Source organism: Triticum dicoccoides, chromosome 5A (assembly GCF_002162155.2).
Source record: "Triticum dicoccoides isolate Atlit2015 ecotype Zavitan chromosome 5A, WEW_v2.0, whole genome shotgun sequence".
Lineage (NCBI taxonomy): Eukaryota > Viridiplantae > Streptophyta > Magnoliopsida > Poales > Poaceae > Triticum > Triticum dicoccoides.
In genome coordinates, this window is record NC_041388.1 from 653,248,930 (window position 1) to 653,271,139 (window position 22,210).

Sequence of the window (22,210 nt, forward strand, 5' to 3'; positions counted from 1 at the left end):
GACTATGAAGATACAAGATTGAAGACTTCGTCCCATGTCCGGAAGGGACTTTCCTTGGCGTGGAAGGCAAGCTTGGCGATACGGATATGTAGATCTCCTACCATTGTAACCGACTCTGTGTAACCCTAGCCCTCTCCGGTGTCTATATAAACCGAAGGGTTTTAGTCCGTAGGACGAACAACAATCATACCACAGGCTAGCTTCTAGGGTTTAGCCTCTTTGATCTCGTGGTAGATCTACTCTTGTACTACCCATATCATCAATATCAATCAAGCAGGACGTAGGGTTTTACCTCCATCAAGAGGGCCCGAACCTGGGTAAAACATTGTGTCCCCTGCCTCCTGTTACCATCCGACCTAGACGCACAGTTCGGGACCCCCTACCCGAGATCCGCCGGTTTTGACAGCGACACCACTCATCATAAAGTTTTCTAGGAATAGAAACTTCTAACTCAAGTTTTTCTTCATAAGATTGCATCTAGGCATCAGCGATATGTTTAGTGAACGCTTTATTTTGACTATACGCGTGAGTAGAATTTAGCACGGATTGCAACAAGGAAATACAATCAATCAAAGAGCAATTTCATAATTAAATTCCTTGAAATCCAAAATAGTGGGTTTAACAACATCTAGGGTTTTAATTTCTTCGATCCCACTTTCATCAATTTTAGCATCAAGGTCTAAAAACTCTGAATTCTTGGAATGTCTTCTAGGTAAAGGTGGATCATATTCAGTCCCATCATTATTAAGATTCATATTGCAAAACAAAGATTTAATAGGGGAAACATCAATAACTTTTAGATCTTCATCTTTATTTTCATAGGAACTAGAGGAACACGCTCTTATAAAGGCATCTTTTTTAGCACGCATCCTAGCGGTTCTTTCTTTGCACTCATCAATGGAAATTCTCATGGCTTTGAGAGACTCATTAATATCATGCTTAGGTGGAATAATCTAAGTTTCAATGAATCAACATCAAGAGCAATTCTATCAATGTTCCTAGCCAACTCGTCAATCTTAAGCAATTTTTCTTCAATCAAAGCATTAAAATTATTTTGTGAAGTAATAAATTATTTAATATTAGATTCAAAATCAGAGGGCATATTATTATAATTTCCAGAAGAATTATTGTAGGAATTACCATAAATATTAGAGGGATTACTAGGATAAGGCCTAGGATTAAAATTTCCTCTATACGCGTTGTTACCAAAATTGTTCCTACCAACAAAATTCACATCCATAGATTCATTATTATTCTCAATCAAAGTAGACAAGGGCATATCATTAGGATCAGAAGAAACACTTTTACTAGCAAATAATTTTATAAGTTCATCCATCTTTCCACTCAAGACATTAATTTCTTCTATCGCATGCACCTTTTTATTAGTGGATATTTCAGTATGCCATTGAGAATAATTAAAAATAATATTATCTAGGAGTTTAGTAGATTCTCCTAAAGTGATTTCCATAAAAGTGCCTCCCACGGCCGAATCTAAAAGATTTCTAGAAGCAAAATTCAATCCAGCATAAATTTTTTGTATAATCATCCACAAATTCAAACCATGAGTAGGGCAATTACATATCATTAATTTCATCCTCTCCCAAGCTTGTGCAACATGTTCATGATCAAGTTGCTTAAAATTCATAATATCGTTTCTAAGGGAGATGATCTTAGCGGGAGGAAAATACTTAGAGATAAAAGCATCTTTGCACTTATTCCATGAATCAATACTATTTTTAGGCAAAGACGAAAACCAAGCTTTAGCATGATCTCTAAGCGAAAAAGGAAATAGCTTTAATTTAACAATATCGTTATCCACATCTTTCTTCTTTTGCACATCGCACAAATCAACGAAGCTATTTAGATGGGTAGCGGCATCCTCACTAGGAAGGCCGGAAAACGGATCTTTCATGACAAGATTCAGCAAAGCAGTATTAATTTCACAAGATTCGGCATCGGTAAGAGGAGCAATCGGAGTGCGAATAAAATCATTGTTGTTGGTATTGGTAAAGTCACACAATTTAGTGTTATCTTGAGCCATTGTGACAAGCAAGCAAACTAACACCCAAGCAAACAAAAAGCAAGCGAGCAAAAAGAGGCAAATAGAGAAAGAGAGGGAGGATAGAGAGAGAGGCAAATAAAACGGCAAGGGTGAAGTGGGGGAGAGGAAAACGAGAGGCAAATGGAAAATAATGTAATGCAGGAGATAAGGATTGTGATGGGTACTTGGTATACTGACTTTTGCGTAGACTCCCCGGCAACGGCGCCATAAATCCTTCTTGTTACCTCTTGAGCACTGCGTTGGTTTTCCTCGAAGAGGAAGGGATGATGCAGCAGAGTAGCGTAAGTATTTCCTCAGTTTTTTAGAACCAAGGTATCAATCCAGTAAGAGGCTACGCGCCAGTCCCTCGTACCTGCACAAAACAAATAAATCATCGCAACCAACGCGATAAGGGGTTGTCAATCCCTACATGGCCACTTACGAGAGTGAGATCTGTTAGATATGATAAGATAATATTTTTGGTATTTTTATGATAAGATGCAAAGTAAAATAAAAGCAAAGTAAAAAAGCAAAGGAAATAACTAAGTATTGTAAGATTAATATGATGAAGATAGACCCGGGGGCCATAGGTTTCACTAGTGGCTTCTCTCAAGAGCATAGGTATTCTACGGTGGGTGAACGAATTGCTGTTGAGCAATTGACAGAATTGAGCATAGTTATGAGAATATCTAGGTATGATCATGCATATAGGCATCACGTCCGAGACAAGTAGACCGACTCCTGCCTGCATCTACTACTATTACTCCACTCATCGACCGCTATCCAGCATGCATCTAGAGTATTAAGTTAATGAAAACAGAGTAACGCCTTAAGCAAGATGACATGATGTAGACGGATAAACTCATGCAATATGATGAAAACCCCATCTTGTTATCCTTGATGGCAACAATACAATACGTGCCTTGTTTCCCCTACTATCACTGGGAAAGGACACCGCAAGATTAAACCCAAAGCTAAGCACTTCTCCCATTGCAAGAAAGATCAATCTAGTAGGCCAAACCAAATTGATAATTCGAAGAGACTTGCAAAGATAACCAATCATACATAAAAGAATTCAGAGAAGATTCAAATATTGTCCGTATATAGACTTGATCATAAACCCACAATTCATCGGTCTCAACAAACACACCGCAGAAAGAAGATTACATCGAATAGATCTCCACAAGAGAGGGGGAGAACATTTTATTGAGATCCAAAAAGAGAGAAGAAGCCATCTAGCTAATAACTATGGACCCGTAGGTCTGAGGTGAACTACTCACACTTCATCGGAGGGGCTATGGTGATGATGTAGAAGCCCTCCGTAATCGATGCCCCCTTCGGCCGAGCTCCGGAACAGGCCCCAAGATGGGATCTCGTGGATACAGAAAGTTGCGGTGGTGGAATTAGGGTTTTGGCTCCGTATCTTATCGTTTTGGGGGTACGTAGGTATATATATATAGGAGGAAGGAGTATGTCGGTGGAGCAACAGGGGCCCCATGAGGGTGGAGGGCGCGCCTGGGGGGTAGGCGCGCCCCTACCTCGTGGCCTCCTCTTTTGTTTCTTGATGTAGGGTCCAAGTCTCCCAGGTCTTGTTCGTTGAGAAAATCACGTTCCGGAAGGTTTCATTCCGTTTGGACTCCGTTTGATGTTCCTTTTCTTCGAAACCCTAAAATAGACAAAAAAAATAGCAATTCTAGACTGGGCCTCCGGTTAGTAGGTTAGTCCCAAAAATAATATAAAGTGGATAATAAAGCCCAATAGTGTCCAAAACAGTAGATAATATAGCATGGAGCAACCAAAAATTATAGATACGTTGGAGACGTATCAATTGCATGTGATGTTTATCTTTTATGCATCTTAACTTGCTTTGATTGACGGTAGCATTATAAGATGATCTGTCACTAAATTTCAAGATAAAAGTGTTCTCCCTGAGTATGCACCGTTGCCAAAGTTCGTCGTGCCCAGACACCACGTGATGATCGGGTGTGATAAGCTCTACGTCCATCTACAACGGGTGCAAGCCAGTTTTGCACACGCAGAATACTCAGGTGAAACTTGACGAGCCTAGCATATGTAGATATGGCCTCGGAACACTAAGACCGAAAGGTCGAGCGTGAATCATATAGTAGATATGATCAACATAGTGATGTTCACCATTGAAAGCTACTCCATTTCATGTGATGGTCGGTTATGGTTTAGTTGATTTGGATCACGTGATCACTTAGAGGATTAGAGGGATGTCTATCTAAGTGGGAGTTCTTAAGTAATATGATTAATTGAACTTAAATTTATCATGAACTTAGTACCTCATAGTATGTTGCTTATCTATGTTGATTGTAGATAGATGGCTCGTGGTGTTGTTTTGTTGAATTTTAATGCGTTCCTTGAGAAAGCAAAGTTGAAAGATGATGGTAGCAATTACACGGACTGGGTCCGTAACTTGAGGATTATCCTCATTGCTGCACAGAAGAGTTACGTCCTGGAAGCACCGCTAGGTGTACCACCTAAGCCAGCAACTGCAGACATTGTCAATGCCTGGCAGTCACGTGTTGATGACTACTCGATAGTTTAGTGTGCCATGCTTTACGGCTTAGAACCGGGACTTCAACAACGTTTTGAACGTCATGGAGCATATGAGATGTTCCAGGAATTTAAGTTAATATTTCAAAAGAATGCCCGAATTGAGAGATATGAAGTCTCCAATAAGTTCTACAGCTGCAAGATGGAGGAGAATAGTTCTGTCAGTGAGCATATACTCAAGATGTCTAGGTACTGCAATCACTTGATTCAACTGGGAGTTAATCTTCCGGATGATAGCGTCATTGACAGAATTCTTCAATCACTACCACCAAGCTACAAGAGCTTCATGATGAACTATAACATGCAAGGGATGGATAAGACGATTCCCGAGCTCTTCGCAATGCTAAAGGTTGCGGAGGTAGAAATCAAGAAGGAGCATCAAGTGTTGATGGTCAATAAGACCACCAGTTTCAAGAAAAAGGGCAAAGGGAAGAAGGGGAACTTCAAAAAAAAATAGCAAGCAAGTTGCTGCTCAAGAGAAGAAACACAAGTCTGGACCTAAGCCTGAGACTGAGTGCTTCTACTGCAAGCAGACTGGTCACTGGAAGCGGAACTGCCCCAAGTATTTGGCGGATAAGAAGGATGGCAAGGTGAACAAAGGGATATGTGATATACATGTTATTGATGTGTACCTTACTAGAGCTCGCAGTAGCACCTGGGTATTTGATACTGGTTCTGTTGCTAATATTTGCAACTCGAAACAGGGACTACGGATTAAGCGAACACTGGCCAAGGACGAGGTGACGATGCGCGTGGGAAACGGTTCCAAAGTCAATGTGATCACCGTCGGCACGCTACCTCTACATCTACCTTCAGGATTATTATTAGACGTAAATAATTATTATTTGGTGCCAGCGTTGAGCATGAACATTATATCTGGATCTTGTTTGATGCGAGATGGTTATTCATTTAAATCAGAGAATAATGGTTGTTCTATTTATATGAGTAATATCTTTTATGGTCATGCACCCTTGAAGAGTGGTCTATTTTTAATGAATCTCGATAGTAGTGATACACATATTCATAATGTTGAAGCCAAAAGATGCAGAGTTGATAATGATAGTGCAACTTATTTGTGGCACTGCCGTTTAGGTCATATCGGTGTAAAGCGCGTGAAGAAACTCCATACCGATGGACTTTTGGAACCACTTGATTATGAATCACTTGGTACTTGCGAACCGTGCCTCATGGGCAAGATGACTAAAACGCCGTTCTCCGGAACTATGGAGAGAGCAACAGATTTTTTGGAAATCATACATAGAGATGTATGTGGTCCGATGAATATTGAAGCTCGTTGCGGATATCATTATTTTCTCACCTTCACAGATGATTTGAGCAGATATGGGTATATCTACTTAATGAAACATAAGTCTGAAACATTTGAAAAGTTCAAAGAATTTCAGAGTGAAGTTGAAAATCATCGTAACAAGAAAATAAAGTTTCTACGATCAGATCATCGAGGAGAATATTTGAGTTACAAGTTTGGTCTACATTTGAAACAATGCGGAATAGTTTCGCCACTCACGCCACCCAGAACACCACAGCGTAATGGTGTGTCCGAACGTCGTAATCGTACTTTACTAGATATGGTGCGATCTATGATGTCTCTTACTGATTTACCGCTATCGTTTTGGGGTTATGATTTAGAGACGGCTACATTCACGTTAAATAGGGCACCATCGAAATCCGTTGACGACGCCTTATGAACTGTGGTTTGGCAAGAAACCAAAGTTGTTGTTTCTTAAAGTTTGGGGCTGCGATGCTAATGTGAAAAAGCTTCAACCTGTTAAGCTCAAACCCAAATCGGAGAAATGTGTCTTCATAGGATACCCAAAGGAGACTGTTGGGTACACTTTCTATCACAGATCCGAAAGCAAGACATTCGTTGCTAAGAATGGATCCTTTCTAGAGAAAGAGTTTCTCTCGAAAGAAGTGAGTGGGAGGAAAGTAGAACTTCATGAGTTAATTGTACCTACTCCCTTATTGGAAAGTAGTTCATCACAGAAACCGGTTCCTGTGACGCCTCACCAATTAGTGAGGAAGTTAATGATGATGATCATGGAACTTCAGATCAAGTTGTTTCTGAACCTCGTAGGTCAACCAGAGTAAGATCCACACCAGAGTGGTACGGTAATCCTGTTCTGGAGGTTATGTTAATAGACCATGACGAACCTACAAACTATGAAGAAGCAATGGTGAGCCCAGATTCCGCAAAATGGCTTGAGGCCATGAAATTTGAGATGGGATCCATGTATGAGAACAAAGTGTGGACTTTGGTTGACTTGCCCAATGATCGACAAGCCATTGAGAATAAATGGATCTTCAAGAAGAAGACTGACGATGACGGTAATGTTACTATTTGTAAAGCTCGACTTGTTGCATAAGGTTTTCGACAAGTTCAAGGGATTGACTATGATGAGACTTTCTCACCCGTAGCGATGCTTAAGTCTGTCCGAATCATGTTAGCAATTTGCCCCATTTTATGGTTATGAAATTTGTCAAATGGGTGTCAAAACTGCATTCCTGAATGGATTTCTGGAAGAAGAGTTGTATATGATGCAACCAGAAGGTTTTGTCGATCCAAAGGGAGCTAACAAAGTGTGCAAGCTCCAGCGATCCATTTATGGACTGGTGCAAGCCTCTCGGAGTTGGAATAAATGTTTTGATAGTGTGATCAAAGCATTTGGTTTTATACAGACTTTTGGAGAAGCCTATATTTACAAGAAAGTGAGTTGGAGCTCTGTAGCATTTCTGATATTATATATGGATGACATATTGTCGATTAGAAATGATATAGAATTTCTGGATAGCATAAAGGGATACTTGAATAAGAGTTTTCAATGAAAGACCTTAGTGAAGCTGCTTATATATTGGGCATCAAGATCTATAGAGATAGATCAAGACGCTTAATTGGACTTTCACAAAGCACATACCTTGACAAAGTTTTGAAGAAGTTCAAAATGGATCAAGCAAAGAAAGGGTTCTTGCCTGTGTTACAAGGTGTGAAGTTGAGTAAGACTCAATGCCCGACCACTGCAGAAGATAGAGAGAAGATGAAAGATGTTCCCTATGCTTCAGCCATAGGCTCTATCATGTATGCAATGTTGTGTACCAGACCTGATGTGTGCCTTGCTATAAGTTTAACAGGTAGGTACCAAAGTAATCCAGGAGTGGATCACTGGACAGCGGTCAAGAACATCCTGAAATACCTGAAAAGGACTAAGGATATGTTTCTTGTTTATGGAGGTGACAAAGAGCTAATCGTAAATGGCTATGTCGATGCAAGCTTTGACACTGATCCAGACGATTCTAAATCGCAAACCGGATATGTGTTTACATTGAACGGTGGAGCTGTCAGTTGGTGCAGTTCTAAACAAAGCGTCATGGCGGGATCTACGTGTGAAGCGGAGTACATAGCTGCTTCGGAAGCAGCAAATGAAGGAGTCTGGATGAAGGAGTTCATATCCGATCTAGGTGTCATACCTAGTGCATCGGGTCCAATGAAAATCTTTTGTGACAATACTGGTGCAATTGCCTTGGCGAAGGAATCCAGATTTCACAAGAGAACCAAGCACATCAAGAGACGCTTCAATTCCATCCGGGATCTAGTCCAGGTGGGAGACATAGAAATTTGCAAGATACATACGGATCTGAATGTTGCAGACCCATTGACTAAGCCTCTTCCACGAGCAAAACATGATCAGCACCAAGGCTCCATGGGTGTTAGAATCATTACTATGTAATCTAGATTATTGACTCTAGTGCAAGTGGGAGACTGAAGGAAATATGCCCTAGAGGCAATAATAAAGTTATTATTTATTTCCTTATGTCATGATAAATGTTTATTATTCATGCTAGAATTGTATTAACCGGAAACATAATACTTGTGTGAATACATACACAAACAGAATGTCACTAGTATGCCTCTACTTGACTAGCTCGTTGATCAAAGATGGTTATGTTTCCTAGCCATTGACATGAGATGTCATTTGATTAACGGGATCACATCATTAGGATAATGATGTGATTGACTTGACCCATTCCGTTAGCTTAGCACTTGATCATTTAGTTTGTTGCTATTGCTTTCTTCATGACTTATACATGTTCCTATGACTATGAGATTATGCAACTCCTGTTTGTCGGAGGAACACTTTGTGTGCTACCAAACGTCACAACGTAACTGGGTGATTACAAAGGTGCTCTACAGGTGTCTCTAAAGGTACTTGTTGGGTTGGCGTATTTCGAGATTAGGATTTGTTACTCCGATTGTCGGAGAGGTATCTCTGGGCCCACTTGGTAATGCACATGACTTAAGCCTTGCAAGCATTGCAACTAATGAGTTAGTTGCGGGATGATGTATTACGGAACGAGTAAAGAGACTTGCCGGTAACGAGATTGAACTAGGTATTGAGATACCGACGATCGAATCTCGGGCAAGTAACATATCGATGACAAAGGGAACAACGTATGTTGTTATGCGGTCTGACCGATAAAGATCTTCGTAGAATATGTGGGAGCCAATATGAGCATCCAGGTTCCGCTATTGGTTATTGACCGAAGACGTGTCTCAGTCATGTCTACATAGTTCGCGAACCCGTAGGGTCCGCACGCTTAAAGTTTCGATGACGGTTATATTATGAGTTTATGAGTTTTGATGTACCGAAGGTTGTTCGGAGTCCCGGATGTGATCACGGACATGACGAGGAGTCTCTAAATGGTCGAGACATGAAGATCGATATATTGGAAGCCTATATTTGCATATCGGAAGTGTTCCGGGTGAAATCCGGATTTTACCGGAGTACCGAGGGGTTACCGGAACCCCCCGGGGGCTTAGTGGGCCATAGTAGCCTTTGTGGATAAGAGGAGAGGCGGCTAGGGCAGGGCCGCACACCCCTTCCCCCTAGTCCGAATAGGACAAGGAGAGGGGGGCGGCGCCCCCCCTTTCCTTCCTCTCTCCCTCCTCTTTCCCCCTCCACTCCTAATCCAACAAGGAAAAGGGAGGGAGTCGACTCCTCCTGGCGCACCTCCTCCTGGACGGCCGCACCTCCCCCCTTTCTCCTTTATATACGGGGGCAGGGGGCACCCTAGAGACACAACAATTGATCGTTTGATCTTTTAGCCGTGTGCGGTGCCCCCCTCCACCATAGTCCACCTCGATAATACTCTAGCGGTGCTTAGGCGAAGCCCTGCATCGGTAGAACATCATCATCGTCACCACGTCGTCGTGCTGACGAAACTCTCCCTCAACACTCGGCTAGATCGGAGTTCGAGGGACATCATCGGGCTGAACGTGTGCTGAACTCGAGGGTGCCGTGCGTTCGGTACTTGATCGGTTGGATCGTGAAGACGTACGACTACATCAACTGCATTGTGCTAACGCTTTCGCTTTCGGTCTACGAGGGTACGTGTACAACACTCTCCCCTCTCATTGCTATGCATCACCATGATCTTGCGTGTGCGTAGGAAAGTTTTTGAAATTACTATGTTCCCCAACAGGAAGGGCTTGATGACAAGTTTGAAACAAAGAACCAACCATGTATTTAGATAGAAACTTGTTTAAGCATGTCTAATTGTAAACTCATTTTTAAAGAAAAGAGTGTAAATAACAGACATAAAGGATTGAAAAATAGAAACAAATTGAATTATACCTACAGCTCTAACCACTTCATTCTCTGCAATCATAAATGCTTGAAGCTATGAAAAATCTCTTGTGAGTCCCAGTAATGTATAAAAAACAATGCCATTAAGATCAGTGAAACATGAATCACATGTACATTTTGAAACAAAGAATTGGCATAGTCATTGGAGCCACCATTGTTTGTAAAATTAGCTAGTCATCATTGTTCGCAGATAACTCATTGTTTGTAGAAGAAGCGGCAAAACTCTTGTCACCAACCTACCTGCTGTTCGCCTGCTTGATTGGATAGAGAAAAAGGCAAAGAAAACCCACTGACCAAATAACTAAATGCAAAAGATCCAAAGGGGAAGGAGTCAAAAAGCCATCACAAGTGCAGTTCAAACTTAGTAAAAGCACTTAGGGTAGACCGTAGGACTAGTCCAGGCAGCAGTTGCATCATCGTCGCTTCATTCTAGAAGATGTTGCTCGGTACGCGGCGCTTCAGAGTGCTAGGAGCGCAGTGAGACTTCTCTAGAGGGTATCGCTGGTTGCCGGTCATCTTCGTGTCGTCGATCTACCGGTGTTGGCATTTGTTTCTCTTTCTTTCTCTCTTTTTCTCCTTTGGGCTTGGTTGTGTTGCGGCTCCAGCAACTACATTGTATCGTGTGATTGTTATATTAATATAGCGGGGCGAAAGCCTATTTCATCAAAGCGTTTCTGCACTAGTGCCCTCCCCATCCCCGGTCTCTAGCTTCGTCCGTGGAAGTCAACTTACCACATTGACTTGCTTGTGTGATAAAACTAGCAATGACAAGTGTACATGAGGTGTCAATTTATCAAAACAACTCACACGATTGGTTTGGGTGTGGCGGGAAAATTAAGACAAAACAAAATAAAAAATTATGGTTATGTGAAACCCTAGCTACAAACTCGTGGTTTCATGCGATTGACTCAAAAATGAAGTAGATTCTCTTTTTTTCTAAGGAAAAACTTTCAATCTATTCATCCAGAGTCAAGGTAGTACAAAGAATACCAGAAAATAAAAAATACATCCAGGTTCGTACTCCATCTAGCGACGAATAGAAGCACTGGAGCGAGCCGAAGGCGCGCTGCCATCTTCGCCCCTCCCTCGGAGGCGGGAAAACCTTGTTGTACTAGACAGTCGGCAAGTCATCGTGCTAAGGTCACATAGGACCAGCGCACCAACGGCAATTGCCGCCGATGAAGAGATGCGTAGATCGAAATGATACAACATGTAGGCACATGAACACATACGAACGGAGATAGGATCCACGTGTATCTGCCGAAGACAAACGCCAATCGAATCCCGTGAGATCTACCAGAGAAAAAACCCCACACGGCCTTGATGATGCTAGAAACATCACCAGGACGGGGACTAGGCAGGAAGAATCTTATTCCATCTTCAGAGAGCCGCCACCTCGCCTCTCTGAATAGGACACAAACCCTAACAAAAAATGAAACAACGAAACGTTTTCACTGGCAAAGGCTGGGATCCACCGCGCCACCATGGCCATAAGCCCACAGAAGACGAGATAGACTCGCGACGACACCGGCGGGAGGCACGAGCAACCCTAGTCAAAGGGTCCTCTTTCTTCCATGGGATGAAAAGCCCAAACAAACTAGTAGACCCTACTATTACAGTTCAGGGTGCTAACGTATCCAATATGCCCCTACAGATTTCTCAGCTGTCTTAGAACTATGTTACACTATAACAGCATCTACAGCCGGACAATGCAAATTCAGCCCCTCAAACGGGCGCGTCCGCGGGCAGGCACTGACCGGGTACACCTCAAATTAGCCACTTTGCATCTGCCTCTCTCGTATTTCATCACCTAGATCCATATAAAACTTGCAAAAGTAATCCTAAGTACTACATCTACGCAGTACCCTAGCTACTCTTTGTCGTCGGAGATGTCCACGACGACGGTGTCGGGCGCCAGTTGGACGGGCGGGTAGGGGGGCTTCGACTCATCCTCCTCCTGCTCGACCTCATCCATGTAGGCGAACATCTTCGCCTCGTCAACGGCCTCTTGCCCCTCCATCTCCTACGGGCGACGGCGTCTTGCCTCTGCAGCCAACACCTACCGGAGGGAATCGAGGTTGGCCTACTGCTCTGTCTGCAGATCCCCGTCGCCAGCGTCCCCACATCCTCCTCCTCCTCCTTCAACTCCTCCTCCGGATCCACTGCATCCGGAGGTAGCCCCGCTGTGATCCGGGCTTCGCGCCTTGCCCGGATCTGCTCAAGGAGCTCAAGCCGGCGCTCCGGAGTCAGAAAATGCTCGCTCCTCACCCGGCGACGTGGGGGCATGGCTACTAGGTGGACAGGTGGAGTGGAAAGTGGCGGCGGCGGCGGACATGAGAAGGAAAATGTGAATGGATGGTAGGGTTTCGGTGCCGCCAGTCGACTTAAATAGTCGGGAAATGCACTACGTGGCCCGCCGGAGCTGCGTCGTGTGGCGCCACCGGTCCGACGGAGGAGACGAGCACCAGACCGCCGGGTTTGAGGGGCGTTTCCGGTCAGGACCCTTTCGTCAGTCCGACGTATCGGATGTGCCTGGACACCCCATATCCACCTCATATTTGAGTTGGATATGAGGGATGCTGGTCAGCTCGGGCGTTTGAGGGCCGTCTGAGAGGCCCGTCTGTGTCAAAAAATTATGACAGGGCAGTGACCGGGCGGCATGCCCAAGCATTTGAGACGGGTTCGAGGGTCTGCTTGTAGATGCTCTAAGCAGAAGGGAGTGAGCAAAGTGATAGGTCTCTGGAGAAAAACAAATTGACGTACAGGCCAATCCAATGTTACAAAGAGACCAGTTAACGAAACAGAATTGGACCAGGCAAAGCCGTTCAACCGAGTGCCTCCCTCTCGAATGGGATCAAAATCTCTGTTTCGCATCGTCACACTCACACATGTATTATCAACTCAAAAGCAGAGCATTCGTGAATCGCGATTCCCCTGCAGAAAGCATTGACACACACAACAATTCGTACGAGCCACCCGCGGCAGGAGGAGACTTGAGTTGTGGTCATTGGTAGTGCATCTCGTCGAGGACGACGGCGAGCGCAGAAAGCATTGACACACACAACAATTCGTACGAGCCACCCGCGGCAGGAGGAGACTTGAGTTGTGGTCATTGGTAGTGCATCTCGTCGAGGACGACGGCGAGCGCGACGATGAAGGCGTAGTCGATGCCGGGGTTGACGGTGACGCTGTAGGCGTTCTTGCCCAGCAGCGCGCTCACCACGGTGGACCGGCGGTCGATCCTGGCGATGACGGTGTCGGATTCGCCGAGGGAGACGGAGCAGGCGCCGTCGTGGTAGCTGCCGGTGATCCGGAAGTCGGGGGCCTGCTCGGCGTCGTTGCTGGCGAGGAAGACGCTGACCTTGGTGGACCACCGCAGCTGGATCACCGACGGCTTCACCACCGTGAACAGCAGGTCCCGCCGGCTCGTGCTGTCCCCGCGGTACACCTTCCACCGCGTGTTCATCACCAGCGCCTGGATGGAACGACCGGCCACCAACCGCGGCGCGTCAGGGTCAGACGGTTGGGGAAGAGGAAATCAACGAGCTTGGAGGAAACAGAGGGGGCGACACGAAAGAGGAGAAGAAGACCCACCGATTCCTGGACGGTGAGCACGGGGCGGCGGTGGGCGTCCGATAGGAGGCAGCGGCGGCGGAGGCTGAAGAGGACGCCGTCGACGCGCAGCAACAGGGCGCCCGTGGCGGCGTCGGTGACGGTGAAGTCGTTGCCGGACATGCTGAGCGTCTTGGCGACGGCCAGCGCCGCCTCGTCCCCCGCGCAGAAGCTCGCGTCCACCACCGCCAGCGCCGGCACCGCGTCCATCCCTTTCGGCGCCACACGCGCGCACGCCGTCAAGCAGAAGCAGGTGGCGGCGGATCGGATCGGATCGATCGGGCGATGGTGGGGATGGGCGCACGCGTCTTCCGTCCCCTGTCCTGGTTTCGGACCGGGATGTTTGACCAGCTCGGCAACACCAGCATTAACAATGGCAGCTCGGCTTCAGGATATATAGGAGTGTATATTGATTGATTCTTCGTCAGGTGGGTCAGGTCTGAACGGGAAGCCCTCCACGGCGACATCGACAGCGATAGAAATATATCAACTTTGGCAAAGAAGAACCCATCTTTACCGGACGCCAGTTCTCATGGCGCGTACGTGGAAGCAGGCGAGTCGTCCAGCCCAGTGGCTTTTTTCATCTTATCAATCATTTGTTTCATCCTCGAGTTGCTTAATGAGTAAATAAAGAGGATGGATTCGAACCCCAGCGAGCCGTTGGTGGCTTCGGTGATGTTTCTTTGCCTTGGCCTGTTGTGTGGTTTGGCGAGAATCCAACAGCGCGCCGACCACGGAAGGAAAGCGTGTGGAGTCTGAGGAAGCTGTAGCCGCTGTCGCGGGTGTCGGCCCGGCCGACCTCCAGTTTAATCTTTCTGTCCCACGGACAAAAATGGGCCCTCTCGACGAAAATGGAGTCTCTCGTACGGGCCCGCGGTGGGGGCACATCTCACTTCGTTTCCCCCAGTTTCACCGTAGAAAGAGGAAAGTCCATTTTTGTCCCTCGACTAATCACCAAGTTTGGAATTCATCATTGAACTCTAAAATCGAACCATCCTTAGACCAACTCCACTGGGATGACCCATTTCGTCCGCAGGCGTCCATTTGGATCGGTGTGGACAGAAAAGACGGCCCAATGCGCCGACCCAAACAGACGCGCATCCGTTTTTCATCCGCGGGCGATTCATTCCCGGCCCATTTTTAGCCCGATTTGTGTCGGCGCGGACACGCGACGGACGCGCGCGCTCACCTACTCCTGTCCCCGGCCCTGCTGGTCTGTGGCACATTGGCCACCCCTCTCACCCTCCCCCTCCCCCGGCCAACAAGCAACCCTCGCCCCGCCTCCTCCGTCACCGACGCCGCCGCCCATTTTTGCCGGCGACTCTTCCCGCTGCCGCCGCCTCCACATCCGCCCAGCAACGCCGCCCCTGCCCCACGTCGCCCCCCGCCGCCGTTTTGCCGCCGGGGAGCAAACTGGTTCCCGCCGCCGCTTCCCCACTGCACAGCCGCCCGCGACCAAGAAGACGCCTCGCCTCCCTCGCCACATCCAACCTGCACGCTCGTCGGACGCCGGTAGGGCAGCTAGCTGGTCTGTGGGCGCCGCGTCTCCCCTCGCCGGCCATCTCCTTCTTCGACGCCCGCAAACTGTTCGACAGTTTGCCAAGGTACGAAAATGGACTCCGCCGACGAGTTCTTTTTCCGCAATTTCCTTTGCGACACCGACGATTCGTCGTCCGACGACGAGGAGGAGATATTGGCTGCCGTGTTGGTCCACCACCACCTCAACAACCAGCGGCCATTGTTCCGTGGCTCCATTTCGGGCCACCTTCCGGCGTTGAATCGTAACCGAGAGAACGGGCATTTTCTTCTCTGAAAGGACTACTTTGATACAACAAACCCGTTGTTCAAACATCACAAATTCCGCCGCCGGTTCCGTATGAGTAGGCATGTTTTCAACCATATTAGAGAGGGAGTGGTCGGCTATGATGACTACTTCGAGTGCAAAGAGGATGCCTTCGGCAACATTGGTTTCTTCTCTTATCAGAAATGCACTGCCGCCATCCGAATGCTTGCATACGGAGTGCCCGGTGATCTCATTGACGAGTACGTCCGTATGAGCGAGTCTACATGCCTAGAGTCCCTGTATAAGTTCTGCAAGGCTGTAATTGCTGTGTTTGGCCCTGAGTATTTGAGAGAGCCGACAGCTGAAGATACAGCCCGTTTGTTGGCGTTGAATGCCAGCAGGGGCTTCCCGGGGATGCTTGGCAGTATAGACTGCATGCACTGGGAGTGAAAGAACTACCCTTCTGCTTGACAAGGGCAGTATAAGGAACATGTCAGGGCTTTGCACTGTCATACTAGAGGCCGTGGCGTTTCAAAATCTCTGAATCTGGCACTGTCATACTAGAAGCTGTAGCCGCTGTTGTCAGTGTCGGCCCGGCCGACCTCCAGTTTAATCTTTGTGTCCCACGAACAAAAATGGGCCCTCTCGACGAAAATGAAATCTCTCGTACGGGCCCGCAGTGGGGGCAGATCTCACTTCGTTTCCCCCCAGTTTCATCATCATCGTAGAAACAGGAAAGTCTATTTTTGTCCCTCAACTAATCATGTAGTGTGGAATTCATCCCTAAACTCTAAAATCAAACAACTTGCATCCTTAGAGCAACTCCAACGGACCGACCCAAACGGATAGTAATTTCGTCTGTTTTTTATCCGTTTGGGTTGGCCAGACGGACACGGATGCCCGCTTCCGCATTTGAGTCGGCGCGTGCGCCCAACGCTGGCCTGAGACCCATTTTAACGCCATCAAAAAAATGAACGCATGCATATTAAAAAAATAAACACAGCATTAATTAAACATTAAAGCCGGCCACGAAGGCCGGCGAGAGTCCATGCGTCCACATTTACATTTTAAAAAAGAAAACAGCCTAAATTATGAGGCGGCGCGCTGCCCTAGGCGGCGGCGGCGTCGTCCTCGGGGTCCGTGAGGTCGATGAGCGTCGGCGCCGGCCTGGCCCAGGCGAACGTCGTGTTCCAGAGCGCCGTCATATCGGGCTGTGCCGGCGCGGGGGGTTGTGCGGCCGCCTGTGCAGCCGCGGCCTGGCGCGCCTCCTCCTCGGCCTCGCGCTGCTCCTTCTTGAGGTCGCGCTCGAGCATCTCGAGGTACTCGTCGTCGCGGCACACCTCGGCCACCCTGATGCTGCGCTAGTGCTCGAGGTACGCCTGCTCCTGCGTCAGCGTCGCTCCCATCCAGACCGGCGGCGCGCGTACCCATTCGCGCACTACTCCCGTCCAGGAGTAGCGCTTGATGGGGGCGGCTCGAGCTTCGCCTCCGGCTTGATGGGGGACGGCGGGGCCACCGGCGGCACCACACTGTCGCCCGCCGTGGAGAGGGCAAGGGCCTGCGCCATTGCCGCCTCGTACCGAGCCTCTTCTTCCGCCTCCGCCCTGCGCCGCTCGTCCTCCTCGCTCTCCCGGAAGACGGCCGCAAGTGCCGCCTGGTAGGCCTCCTCCGCCGCCTGGTCCTCCTCGCGGACGACGAGCACCGGTGGCGGCGACCTCCGGTCGACCTCGCGCACGCCCCGTCGCCTCGCTTCCTCGTGCTCAAAGGCGAACCACCTCGCCCAGTTGGGCGAGTCGGTTGCGTAGGCGGCCTCGCGGCGCTGCTCCGGCGTCAGCATCGCCCGCCCGGCGCCGCACCTCCTCTGCGTGAGCACGAGCCGACCACGGCGCCGCCGGCACTGGGATCCTCTCTGGATCCAGATGCCAGTCGTGCGGCAGCGTCACGTCGGGATACGGTAGAGGCTGGCGGTGCTGCCAGTGCCACTCCGCCTGGTGCACTGGCACGTTCACCCGCTGCCTCTGGAGGAGGAGGGAGGAAAGGGGTGGCGGGGGACTTGCTCTTGGCCTTGCTGCCGATGGCGCCGGAGAAGAGGCCCATCTCTGCTGTGGTTGTGGTGGCTAGGGTTTACCGGCGACGAGGGAGCAAAGGATGGCAGATGTGGATGGCGAGTTTGGATGAGGACGGCCCCGCCGCACTGTCAACTTAAAAAAGGAAGAGCGCCGTCGCTGACGCATGGGCCCGTTGTCATAAATTAAGCTGACCGCGTGGGCAGCAGGTAGTTGGACAGCCGCCATGTGGGGACGCGGCGGACAACCGGAAGGCGCGCGAAGCGTCCATTCGGCGTCCGTGTCGACGCATTTAGAATGCAAATTTGGGCCACAAATGCGTCGGTGCGAACGCGACGCGGACGTGATTTGGATTTGCTCTTATAACTCGTTAAGCTAGCCGTTTTTGTCCGCACCGACCCAAATGAATGCAGGCGTACGAAATAGGTCGGCCCTTTGGAGTTGCTCTTATAACTCGTTAAGCTAGCCGTTTCAAAAAAAATATGTCCTTAAGCCAGACAAGTTTGGTACCTCCCTGAACTGAAATGGTTTATTTGACTTTGACCGGTTGGTCCCGCATGGAAATAGTTTCTTCAACCTTACGCTGCTTTCTGCCTCTGATTTTATGTCCCCATTGATCCAAAATAGTTGAGCCTCTCTTTCCTTGGCTGCAACAAATACGCATCCTTCTCAGGCCCTATTTGGTTCAGCTTTTATCGACGGATTCCGCTGCCGCGCAGCAGAATCTGAACCAAAGGGCGAACCCAACAGAATCCGATTTCAGAAATCCGCTGCCAAAATCTGAACCAAAAGCGGAAGCAACCCAGGACGTGCTTTCTAAAATCTGATTCCGCTGCGGGCCAAAATTTGAAAAGGCTGTATCAGCTGGTTTGTCAAATAACCTACATCTTTTTCACATCAGATTTTCCACAGCTGTTTTTCCACAGCAGCTTTTTCACAGCTGCTTTTAGAAATCCACAGCTGAACCAAACAGGGCATCAGTCGATGAAGGCATGTACGCGTCCTTCGTCACCGCCATCCCTCCCAGTCCGCGCCTTCATGATTTTGCACCCTGCGATGGTCGTGAAGCGCCTCTCTTAAGGACCATGCCGCTAGTGCCACAAACCGTGAATCCCATGTCGAGCTGGTGCTCGGCAGCCTCAGCCACCGCAGTCTCGCATGCTTGCCCCGCTACTGTGACGCTGGACGTGACCGCCTCCTCTTCTATGACCTCCTCGAGCAAGGCATCATTGACGCCTGACTTCACTGCGATGCCACCACGACCAATGACCACGTGCCTCTCCGTTACACGCGGTGCCGCGACCGCTTGCACCTGCCTACACCACGACGAGTGGACTACATTGTCGTGTGTCACTGCACATGCCCCCGAAACACTGCCACGAAAGATGACACATAACTTATATGTATATGGCAACCGTGTGGTAGATTGCGAAACTGCCACACGCATCCAACGTCATCAATTCTCTCCCGATTTCCTTCCTTTTTCGCACGACCTCCTGATTTATTTCCTTTCCCTCATGTCCTCCTCCGATTTCTTTCCTTTCCCGCACGTCCTCCTCGATTTTATGGGGCACACCCATTCGTGTCTTCCTAATTTTCGTAATCGTCATTTATGGCCCCACATGCCTTCTCGATTTTCAGCAAAAATAATGCTTAGACTACGATTTGATCTTTGGTCTGTAGGTAATTAACAAAGGGAGCTAACCACCTCACCTATCACACTCATTGTTGAACATTCTAAGGGAAATACTTTTTTTGACATGTTTTTGCCTTTAATATGTTAGCATTGAAAAACTTTTTGTTTCAAGCATCGTGGTAACTTTGATCATTGGGAATAAATTTGTTGAACCCGCCCCCTGGTAATTTCTGTAAATAGCACGATAACATTCACGCCATAGACCTGATAATTTAGATACAAACATCGTGGTAACTTTAACCATAGGGGAAAACAAATGTGAAAAGATACCTGATAATTTATGTGTAAATAGATGGTAATATACGCAGCGCACATCTGATAACTGAAGTAGAAGCACCATGGTAACTTTGACCGTAGGGATTTTTTTTGAAAAGATACTCCGGTATCTTCTGTGTAAATAGCACGGTAGTATACCTCCCCCCCCTAGCATTTTTATGTGTAAATAGTATGAAAACATATGCACTGCGATAACTAAACACCATGATAAGTTTCTGACCCGTGCGGGGGGAGGGGGGCTTGATAGGTTACCTAGGATCACCATGATAACTTTTTTCCCCGGGAAAAAGTTGTTCAAAACATCCCCAATAATTTTTGTGTAAATAACATGATAATATAAGCACCGCATAACCGATAACTTGCAATATAAACATGATGGTAACTTTTTTACCAAAGAAAAATATATAAGTTGTTAAAAACATACACTCGCTTCGCGCGTGGGCCTCTTGAATGAACACAACACATGGCGTGCCACGGGAAAGTCACATAATGTTTAGTGTCATGAGGGGCACACGTGCTATAGGCGTGATAAGTTATGCAAAAACATCATGGTAATTTTTGACCTATGGAAAAAGCTATCGAAACACACCTAGGTTTTTAGGTGCAAGTACCATGATAATATACAAACCATAGACCTGGTAACTCATGTACAATCCCCCATGGTAACTTTGACCGGGGGGAGGTTGATGTACATATACCCTGATAACTTATGTGTAAGTACCACGGTATTTTACACATCGAAGACCATATAATTTGTGTACAAAACACAGTGGTAACTTTGAAAGGGTGTAGTTGTTGAAGCATAGTACCTGATACGTTCTATGTAAATAGCACGGTAAGTTATGCAACACAAACCTAATAACTTGCATACAAATATCATGATAACTTTGTCCTGAGGAGAAATCATGTGGTAGACGTGAAGAAGTTGCAGTTTTCTCGGGGGTGAGCGCCCGAGATGTGCGGGAGAAGCAGGTTTCTCAGGCGAGCCTGCGGGGTCATTTGGGAAGAGGCGAGGTCAAAGAACGAGGGATCGTATGGTACTTTAAAATGAAAGAAGTAGAGGTGTGGCAGTTTTGCTTATATGGCACACGTGTGTCAAATATCACAGTCCTTGATTAAATGGCTACCAGGGCAAGAACTCGGTTAAGATATGAGGAGAGACACGAAGAGGAAAAAATAATGAGGTGGCAGTCAACTACTAACACCGGGGTCAAAACCATACCATATATCATTAGATAAACCACTTCCAGGCTGGAGAAGGACCAAACTTCTCAAGTTTAAAGCATCTACAGCCAGAATTGAATATGGTCCCTTATACGCCCGCAGACACGTCCCCGAACAGCGCCCACCGATCTCTCATATTTTGTGTTCGGTATTCACATATCTCAAATATGGGCTCTTAAATCCATGTAAATCCATGCACGTCGATCTTGCAAGCTAATGTCGCACGTAAATAAGAATGTTGGTATCCAAAATACATATGTCTTGACATCTTGTTACATAAAATTTGTCAAGTGCGCAACTCAAACATTAGCTCTTGGTTTTGATTGTGGGTCCACATATGCTCCACAAGTTCATTGAGTAGCTGTGCGTGCACCTGATGATCTCGAAAATTCTGATGCATCTGCAGAAAGTTCATGAGTTGAGCTACATCTTGATCTTCCGGGATTTAAACTTGTTCTCGAGGTGCTTCAAAATCATTGGTTTGGGCTACACCATCACCCTCATCCTCGACAATCATATTGTTCAAAATAACACAGCATGTCATGAGCTGCCACAAAGTTTTTGATTCCCACATCATTGTAGCTCCACCAACAATTTCCTAGCGAGCTTGAAGCACTCCAAATGCCCTATCCACATTCTTCATAGCTGGTTCCTTCCTGCGTTGTTGCAAAGTGGCTTTGTTTGTTGCTCTATGGTTCGGATATGGTCTTTACAAACACTAGTAGAAAAGGGGGCAACAGTCCAGGCCGGGCCAACCCATTAGTCCCGGTTCAGTCTAGAACCGGGACCCATGGGGGCATTGGACCCAGTTCGTGAGCCCAGGGGGCCGGCCAGGCCACGTGGGCCATTGGTCCCAGTTCGTCTGGACCTTTTGGTCTCGGTTGGTGGGACGAACCGGGACCAATGGCCTCACTCCTGGCCCACCACCATTGGTCCCGGTTGGTGGCTTGAACCGGGTCCAAAGGCTCCCCTTTAGTCCCGGTTCATGCCACCAACCGGGACCAATGAGGTGCCTATATAAACCCCCTCCCGTAAGAGCAGAGCACACTGCTCTGTTTTTTCTGGCCGAGGGGGAGAGGGCTTGGTGGTGCTCTAGCTCACCTCCTATGCACACAAGGTGTTCGATGGAATGCCCAAGCCACACTACTTAAGCTTTCTCCTCTCCAAGCTCGACCTTCAAGCTCCATTTTCCTCAATATTTGTCTAGGTTTAGCGGTCCATCACGCCTCGTCCCCGTCTTCACCGCCGTCGATCACCCGTGCCGAGCTCATC

The 22,210-nt window shown here is 47.5% G+C and overlaps 1 protein-coding gene across 2 annotated transcripts; it reads right to left on the reverse strand.

Annotated features, from left to right (window-relative positions):
• Positions 1 to 13,021: 13,021 nt before the first annotated feature.
• On the reverse strand, positions 13,022 to 14,264 carry LOC119303772 (protein LURP-one-related 15-like). 2 transcript variants are annotated; one of them, XM_037580916.1, is made up of 3 exons: positions 13,876 to 14,264; positions 13,406 to 13,756; positions 13,022 to 13,300 (listed from the first exon to the last, which is right to left on the reverse strand). In XM_037580916.1, the coding sequence occupies exons 1-3, from the start codon at positions 14,101 to 14,103 to the stop codon at positions 13,286 to 13,288; spliced, it is 594 nt and encodes a 197-aa protein (XP_037436813.1). In that variant the 5' UTR covers positions 14,104 to 14,264; the 3' UTR covers positions 13,022 to 13,285. The 2 variants fall into 2 exon arrangements, with proteins under 2 accessions (XP_037436813.1, XP_037436812.1); XM_037580915.1 differs by having other exon boundaries at positions 13,022 to 13,756.
• Between the last annotated feature and the right edge of the window lie 7,946 nt (positions 14,265 to 22,210).

What these genes read in the sequence shown, in the direction of transcription:
- LOC119303772 (XM_037580916.1), bottom strand. Translation starts at nt 14,103, where the DNA reads ATGGACGCGGTGCCGGCGCTGGCGGTGGTGGACGCGAGCTTCTGCGCG. An exon ending in TGCTCACCGTCCAGGAATCG is followed by an intron (nt 13,757 to 13,875) that starts GTGGGTCTTCTT and finishes CGTTCCATCCAG; the next exon opens with GCGCTGGTGATGAACACGCG.